General features: G+C 37.7%; 1 protein-coding gene across 1 annotated transcript in view; it reads left to right on the forward strand.

Moving 5' to 3' along the window:
- LOC135467282 (kinesin-like protein KIF27) overlaps positions 1–13211 on the forward strand; it is a 38967-nt gene that overhangs the window by 22619 nt on the left and 3137 nt on the right. Inside the window, exons 14-35 of the mRNA XM_064745049.1 lie at positions 332–467; positions 1029–1112; positions 1230–1316; positions 1823–1942; positions 2549–2665; positions 2928–3166; positions 3812–3930; positions 4369–4549; positions 5145–5241; positions 5511–5614; positions 5833–5940; positions 6116–6215; positions 6573–6715; positions 7176–7272; positions 8055–8159; positions 8368–8582; positions 9023–9134; positions 9537–9674; positions 10183–10361; positions 11028–11131; positions 11639–11726; positions 12476–12699. Of these exons, the coding sequence (XP_064601119.1) occupies positions 332–467; positions 1029–1112; positions 1230–1316; positions 1823–1942; positions 2549–2665; positions 2928–3166; positions 3812–3930; positions 4369–4549; positions 5145–5241; positions 5511–5614; positions 5833–5940; positions 6116–6215; positions 6573–6715; positions 7176–7272; positions 8055–8159; positions 8368–8582; positions 9023–9134; positions 9537–9674; positions 10183–10361; positions 11028–11131; positions 11639–11726; positions 12476–12699 (2897 nt within the window). The remainder of the gene's footprint in view (positions 1–331; positions 468–1028; positions 1113–1229; positions 1317–1822; positions 1943–2548; positions 2666–2927; positions 3167–3811; positions 3931–4368; positions 4550–5144; positions 5242–5510; positions 5615–5832; positions 5941–6115; positions 6216–6572; positions 6716–7175; positions 7273–8054; positions 8160–8367; positions 8583–9022; positions 9135–9536; positions 9675–10182; positions 10362–11027; positions 11132–11638; positions 11727–12475; positions 12700–13211) is intronic.

Raw genomic sequence — 13211 nt, forward strand, 5'->3', positions numbered from 1 at the left:
ATTGTTTAGACTGTTCAGTGCTTAACGAGAGAAGCTGACTTATTTTATTAATTTTATACGTAATTGCATTCTAGCTCAGTCCTGTTCTTTACTAAAAGTTGTTAAAATACATATTTTTTTTCTTTTCATTTCTTTTCTTTTTTGTCTTGTGCAGTGTTTCAGGTAATGATGAGTTATTATTTGTCAAATTGTATGTGTTTGTACTTGCGAATAATAGCTTATCATGAGCAATTTTGATATCAGATCATGAGATGTAAGGAGAAATTTGAAAGCGTAATAAAAACAGTTACAATCATCCACTGTTTAGGATACATTTATCTGTGTGTTACAGGCTAGAGTCGGAAGGGGCTCACTACCGTATGATAGCCGAGGAGGCTTACAAACAGTTCATAGTGCTACAGGAGAAGGACCAGCTGTCACGTAGTCAGGAGATGCGGGTCAAAGAATGGCTGGACTTGATGGAAGAGGTGAGACATACTTCCACATCAGTGGTGGGTGTTTTATAAAGATTGTTCAAATTGGTGGGCATTACTGTTGACCAGAAGGTGTAGGAGATTGACCAATAGATGACTCTTGAGACCTCTTGTTTGATACCTGGGGTGTGATAGTTTTAAGGACAAGAATATGTACTATACCCAGAAAGTGTAAACATTATCTCAAATAAATGATATAATTGGTATTTCTACAGTAAAAATCTGATAATTTAAATATTGACTTACCTGGATAATTTAAATATGGAAAGTTGCTGGCATGGAGATTTGAACACAAGGGTGTATATCACTGAAGCCTTTCTGTTTTCTCATGTTATGCACAAATGGTTTCTCTGTTAAAGACTGACTTTAGTTATTGATTGCATCTTGACAACTTCTGTTGTAACAGCCAGATAACACAGAGTGAAAATTTGTTCTGACTTCCTCATGTGCAAATAGTTAGATAATTCCATTGTCCATGATTGCAAAAATGGTTAGATATGCATTTGAACCTGATGCCTGCAAGGGGAGATAACATTTCTTCATATTGTTTTGCAGATCAGAAACAAAGTCACATCTTCATTAAACAAAGAGGAATGGGAAAATAAGAAAATACAGGGACTCGAAAGAGAATTGAGTGAGGTATTAACTTTTAATAGTTTTATTTTCCATTTATTTGCATTGTGGTTTTTTTTTTAATATTGTGTATAAAAAATAATATCAAGCATTTAACATTGTTTTTACTGTTTTTCTTTACAGTGCAAAGCTTTCTTGAAAAATGATGAAGCTATCTTTGCAGAGAAGTATAGTGAAATTACCAAACTGAAAGAGGAGATCGCTGAACTGGTGAGGCTATTTTCATCGTCTTCCTTTGCAAATTATATTTTCCAAATTGGAGTTTCTTTAGACAGCTAACACAGTGGCTCGGGTGAGTTATAATTAATTATGTGGGGTTTATGATTAAGACAATGTAGATGAGGACGAGAACTTTCAGATTGAAAGAGCTGATGTTGTGCAATAACAAGAACTTGATGTATGTGAAAACTGTCATGTCTGGCTTTGTGATTTGCTAATTCATACAACACAATTCTTAGCTGTAAGAAGCAGCTCTGTAATAAGTGGTTCTGTCTCTCTCTTGGTGAGTTGGTCAAATTTTTCACACCCTGTCATTCAAGATGGATCAGTTCACTGAGGCTTGAGTGCAAGATGATATTAAGTTTTAGTAGGATGTTGCATCTATTGGGAATTATGGCTTGTTTATAAAAGGAGTTTGAGATTTTTTTGGGGAAAAACATTGCTTGCATCAGAATGGTTACATAGCTGATAACATTGCCCTTGTTTGATGTGTACAGGTGAGGACAGTGGAGGAGAAAGATGCAGCGCTACAGGAATCTGAGGAGAGGAGGAAGGAGCAGGAGCAGCAGATGATTGTACAGCAGATGAGGTCAGAGCAGCTGGAGAAGGATGGCAAAGTGAGTTTGATCTCCTGTGAGAAAAGTCTGGCTGGTTGAAAATGTTCTGATTCTATTAACTCTAGCTGGATGTATAACGGTTCCCCCAAGGCCTAAGTATACAGTGCTTCAAGGAGTGTCCAAGAAATTTCAGTGAAAGATTCTATGCCTACTTCAAAAATGACCTTCATTGTTATTTTGATGTTGAGATTGTGTATGCGTGCGCACAGCCATCCTAAATGAAATAAGAGTACTTTATTAGGTATATTTGCCATTTTATAATAGAAGATGTTTGCCTATGTTATTATGGGTACGATTTTTGCCATTACTTACTACTAATAGCAGGCAATTGTAAGATGAAACTCTCTGGGCATCTGGATGTCTGGTGGTCTTGATTAGGTAAATTAAATCTCGTTATTGTTCAGTAACTAATTATATGAAGAAATTAATTGATTTGTATAAGGTCTCTTTGGGTGTGAAAATTTTTGGCTCTATTAAATATTTATATGACACGAGGTACTTGCCAAAATGTGTTAAAATGCTATCTTCATTCACACATGCATTCAGGTTTTTTGTTTTTTTATTTTTTGATTTTGCCATGCTGTTAATATATTTGTTACCTTTCAGAGCCGTTTGCTGAGTGTAGGTTCCAGTTCAGAGAGTGAGTTAGCTGTGACAGCCAGTGCTCCCCCAGCTACAGGGAGGCGACCCAAGTCTGTCCCTGTACAGCTCAAGAGAGGAGAGGTGAGTACTAAGGCCATTGTCATTATGTAAATTCTTAAGACTTAAAAAGTTCAAATTTTGATGGATGCCTTAATATTGTTATCTTGTCTTGACATCAAAGTGAAATGTGAATTATTGCTAATCAGAAGTGGAAATATGACATTGTTTTGATAGTTTATAGTTGTACTTCCCCATTTGTACATGTTGTTCGTAAAGATGGAAGAATGAAGGGTTGTTTTCAGTTATTTCCCCTTATAACCCCCGCTTTCACTTTTGTTCTCAGACTGGGTCAGCCAGGTTGCGCCTTCCCCCCAGGGACATAAAGTCCAGCCCTGCCCTGTTCTCTCTGGACAGAGTGATGCAGAGGTTCAGGGCACGCAGTCAAATCCTGGTGAACCACCTGGAGGACTGCGATGATGTCATCCACCAGACGTTCAGTGATGACAGTCCAGTACACAGTGACAATGAAGGGGAGGACGGAACAGGGGAGGATGACCAGCTGCAGGAGGATGGGGAAACTACGTCAGTGCTCTATCTGTGTGCATTTTTCTTTTGGTAGCATTAACATTGTCAGAGCATGAAATTAACACTGGTGTACTGTTTTTTTTTCCATCAGGCCAGTATATTTATACAAGCACCGGTCTCACTGGCCAGTATTTTGTCAGCATTTAATTTTTGATGCCATTGACAGTATCTGCATATTTAGAAAATCACATAAAATTTTGATTTCTATCAGATGCTATACATTTAGAAGGAAATAAGCTGTTGAAGAGTCTGATCATGCTGTCCATTTGTTCAGCTTAAGACATATCCAATGTTGAGGAAGACCGTTCCAACTGAGGGGAGACTGCTCAGCAAAGCAGTAAAGTAAAGGAAGAAAAACAGATTGACAGCACTTGAAAGATTCCAGCTATTTCATTGAGAAGATGGAGAGTGCTGAAGTGCAGTCAGTTGAATATGTTGGTTAAATAGTTAATGCTTCATTAGTTAGTTATAATACAGTTACAAAACTTTAATCGTGATGGCGTATACTTGTTTGTGAGATCTGCTCACTAAACACGTGTGGTTGTTAAAAGGTAACTGAAACTTGTTTCGGAGATTCTAATGAAAAAGTTGTTGAAGCTTAAATGAAAAGCATTGTATTTTTCAACCTTCCTCTTGGTGCAGGTCTAACTTCTCTCGCCGTGGAACATACAAACTGAAGAAGGCACCATTTTTACCCAGTCTTGATGAGAAAAACAAGGAGAACCATTCCAGTGAGAATGTGAATAGAAATGTTAAGATTGGTAAGCTCTGAATTCAGTACAGTGGAAGCTTTTAGGACTGTTTTTGTTTTAGGACTTGAGCTGCTTTTGTATGTAGCACAATCTATGTTCCTAAGCCTTTTGTCTGCATGTTAGTTATAAATCTGTATGTTAGTTATAAATCTGTATGTTAGTTATTAATGTAAGAATATTAGTTATCACTATAATAATGTTACAGTACTAATCTCAACTTTTTGCTCTTGACTCTTATGGCTGTAGCTGGAGGAGTTGTTTTCTCCTAGATATTATTTGATGGTCATAAAGTATTTCCCTTGATGATGTGGGGTCAACGGCCTGGTCTTTTTTTTAAATAACAATTATGAGTAACAATATATTAACTGTGTGACAAGAACCCATTTTGTTTAAAGTCTTAATATCTGTTTAGCATCTGACATTAAGTGGTAAACCGTATGATTTCAGTTGTGACGTCCAGCCAGCAGATGTCCAGAAGTCACTCTGACGTAGACCGTCTTGCCCTCAGACGAGTCAGTGCAGAGAAGCTACGGGGCAGCACAGACATACAGAGAAAACAGCTCAAACAGGCACAGTTACAGGTGCTAGATGCCAACCAGAAGATCCGTGACCTCGCCATCAATATCAGGTGAGCCTGACAATACAGGACTTCAAAGTCATCAACATCAATTAGGTCTGGAAATGCAGTATTTAGTCATTGATATTGGGTACCTGTATGTCTGGAAATGCATGGTGTAGTCATCAGTATGGTGTCAGGATAGAAAATAGGTGACCCAACCATCCACCTCTTGTCACAGGTTAAATGCATGATTAAGCCTTCAGGGTCATCATGGAATCATTATAAATTTTTTTAGAGTATTTTTAGATTTATTCTAGTGAAAAGTAAAAAAGCATAAGTGTTCAATCAGCTAAAGCCATAATATTACTACATCTGATCTACACCTGATCAGTGCAGACCAGTTAGCTTGCAGGCTGGAATCCAATGGTTGAACTGCCACTTGAATACATGAGGTTCATCCAGTTGTAAAGTTGAACACTGTTTTATGTGAGAAGTCCTTGAGGATGACATTAAAAAGTGAACAAATAAATAAATAAACATGTATGTGACCTAAATAATAATAATCTTGACATGGCGTAAAAAACATCTGATGTCAGCTGTTGCATTCTGGAGATTTCCATCAGGAAAGTAACACTTCATTACAATATTGTCTTTGTTTCATCAGGATGAAAGAGCAGTTGATCAGAGAGCTGGTAAAAACAGGTCAGGAGGCTGAGCTCATGAATAAACAGTATGTCAGGAAGATACGGGAGATTGAGAAGGTGAGACAAGCAGTCAACCAAGCCTCAGTGGTGATTAGATATGGTTTATTAAAAATATTCCTGATTCATAACTTGAAACCATTTGTGGTAGTATTTCCATTTTTGTTTAAACTTCTCCTCACCTGGTTAGTTTCAAAACCATTTCAGAAACTTTGTAACGATGCTTTTACTTTCTTCCCATCAAAAATAATGGTTTGTTGATAGAGAGATCCTAATATATTTTTTTTCTACTGTGCTTTATCCATGTATCTATTTTGTCTCAACAACAGGAGAAAGAAAATGCCAAGATGGAGTTGAATGAAACGAACAGAGCTCTTCAGGATTTGGAGGGAAAAGAGGTGCAAGAAGAGTCCGAGAAGAAGAAATTACAAATGTGAGTCAAGAGAGCATACTGGGTTTTGGATTTGAAAGTACTGGTGTAAAATACTTACAAAAAATTCCTTAGTTTGTTTTGTGGAATGATTTTGAGTCTAAATTTGCTTATGGTCAGAATGAAATACAAAATTATGTTCATAAGAGTTTTGTGATCTAAGTTGATCACTTTGCCTATAGTGAGAGGCCTAATGTTGTGAAATTCTCTTCTTTTTTCAGGCAGTACAAACAGAAAATTGAAGCTGCTAAACTTAAGATGAACTCAATTACCAAGAAACAGAGGGAAACAGAGAAAGTGGCAAACTTCGCTTCTCAGAATAAGAAAAAGTAAATACATGTACTTTTTTCCTGTCTATACATTTTCTATTTGTCATAGTTGTAGCTGCTGTTTTTTATATCATGAATTAATTCTCTATACATTGGCATATCTTTTTAAAAGAACTTAAATGTTCTAGATGCTGAACTGGATGTGATTTATTTTAATGGACTTGTATATGTTCAGAATCCAAGAGCTTGAGGTACATGTTGAAAGAATGAAGCAGCAACAAGATTCCATGCAGAGAAAGTTGAAAGAAGAAACAGAGAGGAAAACAAAGCTTGAGGTAAGGCACAGTCCTACCTTGTAGAATGGGAATGATTTTCAACTCTGAAATTCTGCCATGTCTTATGATATCCTATATAAATGTTCTTTAGCAGTAGCATTGGTAAGTTAATATTTCTAACCAAAAGTTCAGTAACTTTGTCATATCCTGGCTCTGAGAAGGTGAGGAAAATAAAGTGTGTATTGGTTTTGATATTGATTGACAGACTTGTTAGCAGCAAACATGTCACCAGTTTCCTAGCTGTTTGAAATTTGTTATAACGGAACCCAGCAGGCATTTGTTTGTGTTCAAAAGTGTCAGGAATTGCATGTGAATACAGAGTTGTCTCCCCTTAACATGAACATATGTATTATACAGCGGGACATGCAGAAAGAACAGCAGAGAGTGAAGGAATTAGAACTGAAGAATGAACAGCAGCAGAAGATGTTAAAGAGGAAGAATGCAGAGATAGCTGCAGCTCAGAGGAAACTCAGAGGAAGCTCTCTGCCTCCAATTCATGGGTGAGAGAAATGGCATAGATGGGGAGAGGATTCCTCCCTTTCATGTACAAATTTGAATGGTGTAGCCCTACCAATCTATGTTATGACTTAAAATGCTCAGCGTTTTTCAGCACTTTCAACAAACCTGTACAATTGTAACATTGTGTGATATCAAGTGGAATAAGGAAACACCAATTTAATTTTGTTTTTACAAGTGAGCCTGCAATAGAAAAATCCAAAAATGGGATAGAAATAAATAAAAGCTTACCTAATTTTTTGTCGGATCTTGAATTCAAGACATACAAACATTCATTGATATATTTTTAGTGCTTAGTGTATAGTGATCGTATTCTAAGCAAGAAAACGATGTATGTATGGTGTGCATGTGGTGATACTTGAAGGTAGTTGTGTAGTATCAAATGTGAAGTCAGTTGCAGATTCAGGATGTGTAAATCATTTGTGTGTCTGTGTTTTCTTTCAGGGAAGAGTATGATAAACTAGAAGAACAGAAAATGTGGCTGGACACTGAAATTGAGAAAGTTATACAACAACGGCAGCAAATGGAGAATCTGAATGAGGTAATACAGCAGTGTGAAATGAATTAGCTGATATTACCAATATTCACAGTTAAAATTAGAATAAATGTAAAATCTCTTGCTGAGATAAGCATGTTAGCTTTACCCAGCTTTTTTAGTGTAGCAAGTATATCAAGATCCTATTCTTGTTAGCTCAGTGGTTTACATGCATTCTAGCATTCATTTGAAAATTCGAGATTGACTGAATGATTGATCATGGCTTAATGCCACATACTTCATCCATATTGTCGTCGCTGTTCAAGGTTGAAAATTGCTTTGTAGTCAGGGCTTTACTGTAGAGCAGTCTACACGACCATCGTACCGCCAGCCCTTGACCAGTGAGGGTATTATACATCATGATTCAGCTCCATCAAGCTCCACTATGGCCTGATGTGTGTGTCAAGTATATATGTGGCTGATTCCACAAGGCCTTTCCTAACAGGCCAAAATTTGAAATATGCTGATATTGTACCCTAGAAATTGAACGGAAGATGGCCAAATAAGTGACCTTTTTTAATCATCCCCCCCTTTCCATAGCAGAGTGGATTCCTCCCATTTCTCTCAGGTTTCCAGTACTCGCAAATCTGACTGCCTTACATACATGTGTCAGGGTAACCCTATAAGATCTCTGTAAAAGATAATATTTTGTTCTGGCTATGACACATATGAATCTTATTAACATTCAAATTATTGTTTTGCCTTATATTTGTAACCTGACCTTGAGAAAAAAGTAAATATTACATGGCTGTAGCATACCTGTATGTCATGTAAATCTTCTGTTTCAGGAGTTGAGAAAGAGAGAGGAAATTGTTGCTAAGAAAGAGGCAATGCTGGCAGAGAAGAGCGAATTAGAAATTAAAAAGCTGAGATCTAGTCAGATGATCACCAAGGTATTTAAGTTTTAGTTTAAACGGAAAATATTCACTATACAGAGTAGGTTGTTGATAACATATATGGAATAAGTAATGTACGTCAACAATAGGAAAAGAAATTTGGGAATTTTTGAGAATGAAAATCCTGGTTTTTATATTAGAAATAAACTTTAACATCAAAGGCTCTGTAACAGATTTGAACAAAATGCTAAACATTATATTACAGGATCTTCTAACAGTTTCCACCAAGTTAGACTCGGTTGAGAAAAGAATAGCTGAAAAAAGCAAGGAGTTATCAGTGACCCCTGAGGAACGCCAGCAGCAGGTTAGAGAGGAGATTCAGAAACTGAGACAGGGTCGGGATAAGCTCACGAGGCAGAGATCAGGTCTGGATGAGAAACTACATGAGGGGTCCATACTGTCAGCCCAAGAGGAGAGGAGGTGAGGCAGATAGAAATAAACTTAGAACCTATATTAGTATCTCTAAGGTTTATACATGTATTTGCACATACTGTGAGAGCATTGAGCTGCTGAGGCTTATGGTGTTTTCTGTAGTTGACGTGAGTGAGCTTTGGCAATTTAATATTATGTCCGTTTTATAAATTCTATAGGGTGCAGAAATTGTAGTAAACACCATTTTACTCATCATGCAGGGTAGAGGCGAATTTATGTATAAATTTGTACGAAGTAGAATTACTCTACCACTCTCTTGGAAATTATTATTTATTGTGACAGTAGTCTTCAGGCTTTTGTGGAAAGAATGGTTAAATTTATGTCCTATATATAACTTGTGTAAGTCAGTTATAATAGTTACAGAGATGGTTTTATCTATGACTGTCACTTTAGAATTGACCTAACTTTAAATCTCCCTCAATCCCTAGGTTAATAGAACTCGATGAGGCCATAGAAACACTAGATGCTGCCATTGAGTTCAAGACAGAAGCTATTAACACACGCAAATTGGAGCTGAGGAAGTCACAGGTGTTAACACAGGTTTGTAGATTTGATTATGCCTAGCACCAGTTTAGAATTTAGTATACCATTGCTATATCTGTGCAGGTACAGAACCTTACATGTGAAAAAAGAGATATCGATATCATGTCATGTGAAACTTTCCATTTAAGGCACATTATAAGCAGAGCAGGTTTAGTTTGAGGGATGTGTTTCGATTTTCTCTTGTATACCAATAAGTTTAGTCATCGTTGAAATAGAGCTTTAGTAACGGAACAGGTGTAGGTGTATATATGGAACTACCCTGTGGTGCATTAACTCTGATCAGCAAGAACTGCACCCATTACTGTGTACTAATTTCTCAGACGTTATTCTGTTTGAGTGTTAACTGATGACTCAGTTAATGACTAATTGCTAAAGAATGTTGCTGTGTTTACATTTCAGAACGAGGACAATTTGATCAACCGACTGAACTCATTGAGTAACACGGAAACCAAAGCTCTGCTGTCAAAGTACTTTGAAAAGGTGATCAATCTGAAGGAAGCAGAACACAAGAGAAGTCTGGAGACCAGTGAGATGGAGGTAATAAGCTGTTGAGAATGGTAAACAGGGATGGCTGTACAAAACTGTATCGAGTCTTAACATCTTGGTATTGATATTGATTTGACGAAAGCTCCATTTGTTATGTAACTGAGGATGAGACTGGCATTTGAGTTGAGTGTGATTATTGTTTTCAGCTTCATTATGGTTTTATATTTTTATTTTTACAGCTATAGTTTATGACAGAAAAATTTCAAATTGGTATACCTAGGTCTTGGCATAACAGTTGTCATGCCTTCCCAACTTTAATATCTAGGGTCCGAAAATAAATCTGTTCTTGATAGATGAAATCACTGTTTTTTTATTGTAAGGACAGAATTTAAATAAAGAAGAACCAAAAGAAAAGGAAAGAAATTCAAGCAATGTGAGGAATATGCTTAGATAAAAACCATAATCCAGGTTTCGTAAACAAATATAGGTATTGCATAAACTAGCCTTGCAAAAATAATTCATAATTGGCTTCTGTATAAGCATTTGTGTATACTTGCAGTGTAAGTTAGATGAGCAAGAGAGGTTGATCCGGGAACTGGAAAGTGTGTTACAACGCTCGGCCATGGAGATGGACAGAAGGCTAACACAACAGCAGCGAGACTACGAGGTCAAAATACAGCTACTGGTGCAGCAGTTAAATCAGGGAGGAGGGCCTCGGGACTCAGTGGATGAAGGGAGGTAAGGCTACTGTGAGGTGTAGTCAGAATCTTAATAAGGGGGGAGGATTCAATGACGACTAGGTAAGGCCAGTGAGAGGTCTAGTCATAGCCTAAATCAGCGGAGAGGGCCCCAAGACTCCACAGACAAGAGCAGGTAAGGCTGTTGTGAGGTGTAGTTATAACCTTAATAAGAGGAGAGAACTCAATGACGACCTGGTAAGGCCAGTGAGAGGTCTAGTCATAGCCTAAATCATTGGGGAGGGCCCTGAGACTCCACGAACCAAAGCAGGTAAGGCTACTGTGAGGTGTAGTCAGAGTCTTAATAAGGGGAGAGAACTCAAGTTGAGGTGTATGTATGCTTGGGTTACTGAGCGGTATAGTCATTACCTAAATCAGGGGGAAGAACTCAGTGATGACTTGGTAAGGCCAGTGAGAGGTGTAGACATAATCCTTAACTTCCAGTCAAGTTGTGACACAGGTGTAAAAATGTTGCCTTTATAAGTAAGGCCTAAATAAATATTTCATTGGCAAGATGATATGATGGAACTCTTTTCATGTGTTTTGGGCATTTACATGAATCCCTGTGGACCTTAAACTTTGAGACAGACTTGTATTGCTTATGCTGATTCGTACATGTATGCATATCTTTTTTTGTGAGTGATGAATTGTCAATTTTCTTTCCTAGGGTGCAACAATTAGAGAAAGAGCTGTACTATTATAAGAAAACAAGTCGTGATTTACGGAGAAAGGTGAAGGATCTGATAGCGTCGGGAGTCATCCCTAACCCTGGTGAGTTGTCATTGGCTGGATTGTTATTAACATGCTAAGCAGGATTTTAATAATCTAAACATGTGTCATCCACTTTACTAAGTCATGTTTCAAACGAAATAGATCAGTCAGAAATTCATCAAACTTATGTATGTTTTAGAGAAGGACTTGAATAAGTTGTGCTCTGTAACTTCATAGATTTAGTCACTTGTCTTCGTGTAAAACAAAACTTGGTGTACTTGTCTAACAGGTTAAATTGGAATATGTTGAAACTTGAATTAGCATTGCATGTCTGTAAAATGCATAGTTTTTATTTGATCAAAACCGAAAATGATGACATCTGCTTTTTATTTTTTATTAGATCTATGAAAGTGGCATGGGAATTATATATCATTTGGTATTCCAATGCATAGAGACTATTCATTACCGGGTGTGATGTCATATGAATTGGCCTTCCCAGCTTGATCCAGGGCATTTTCAGTTTTAATTATAGTTTGTTCATTTCGTTTCCACCCTTGTCTGTTGCAGATGATCTGGACTTGCAGGGTTCTGTACAGTCTGTATCTGGAGGGGACGGCCCAGCGCTGTCCAGTAGGAAGGGAGGTCACTCTCATGGGTAAGTCTGTCACTGTCTGGATGTGGAATGATGACAATCATTCAGTCATGGACTAAAACTGTGGAGAACAAATGCAGTCAAGCCCTCATAATAAAGAACAGCCTAGACTCTGAATGTGCTGTGTATTGGTCCTGGTATGCAGAGGTCTCACAGATATTTCAAGACAAAAAGTTTTCACTTTTCTTGATAAATATTCATAACTTTTACGGTATGAAATAATTAGTATTGTGCCATTGCACTCAGATATTTCCCAATCATACTAAAATAATAATCCACTGATGACCATCCATGTGGGTAATATTTCATGATACTTATATTAGCACATACGCTCGGTTGGTTAGCACTCTAGCGCAGGGTAATGAACAAGGAGCATTGCACCAATGCGGTCTCTGTGAGTTCAAGTCTAGCTCATGCTGGCTTCCTCTCCGCCAGTACATGGGAAGGTCTGCCAGCAACCTGCAGATGGTCATGGGTTTCCCCCGGGCTCTGCCCAGCTTCCTGCCACCATAATGCTGTCTGTCATCGTATAAGTGAAATATTCTTTAGTACGGCGTAAAACACCAATCAAATAAATAATAAATATTAGCACATACATTTGCATACATGAAGATGCTCGGAGAAAAAAATTCATGGCTTTATCTGAATGTCTGAAAATTTATGACTTCTTATGACTTGGACATTTATTTTTGAATGAATATGGCTTCTGGGTGTATGCACTTTTTCTTCATTCCACATGTTCCCATCAACAGTGACAGCAGTTCCAGTCTAAACCTGCGTCAGGTGCGCCCCCCAAGTGCTAAGCACGGTGATCATGTGTCCCACCCTGCCACGCCACTCTCCGCGGGCAGGGACGTGCTATCCCACAGTGCCACTCAGGTGAAGGTGCCACGTAGAGACCTGAGACTGATGTCTTCGGAGGAGATATCCATGCGCAGATCTAACAGACAGAGTGGAGGGTCAATTACACCACGAGGTAGGCACAGATTCGACCCCGCTGTCAATTGCGGGGTGTCAACAAACGTACATATTAAAGAGACCTTTCAAACAACATCTGGCAGCCCACTGGTTGGTACATTTACCTCCATAAATAATATCTGGTCATGCTATTCATTTCTGCTAATAATAGGATTTGAACTGGTTTACTTCTTACATTTGCTTGTATGATTTATATACTGATGAAATATCCGGATTTATATTATTTTTTATTAAGTTAAGTTTTTATTAAGAGCACTGTTTCACATAGTTTATTCATATCACTTTTGTTATTACATTTTTGGTATTCACACGCCAGGACATCGAAAAAGAACCTAGTTGTTACATAAGGTTTGATTCTGTGCTCAGGAGTATGACGTCATAAACCGCTCACAGTGAACGTACCTGCCTCTGCCATGCAACAATAACATATATATGCAGCTTTATAATATCTGGGTCAACCGCAGTGGTTAAATTTTGCAGTTTATTGGTCTAAAATTCATGATCTCTGCA

Source organism: Liolophura sinensis, chromosome 6, assembly GCF_032854445.1.
Source record: "Liolophura sinensis isolate JHLJ2023 chromosome 6, CUHK_Ljap_v2, whole genome shotgun sequence".
NCBI lineage: Eukaryota > Metazoa > Mollusca > Polyplacophora > Chitonida > Chitonidae > Liolophura > Liolophura sinensis.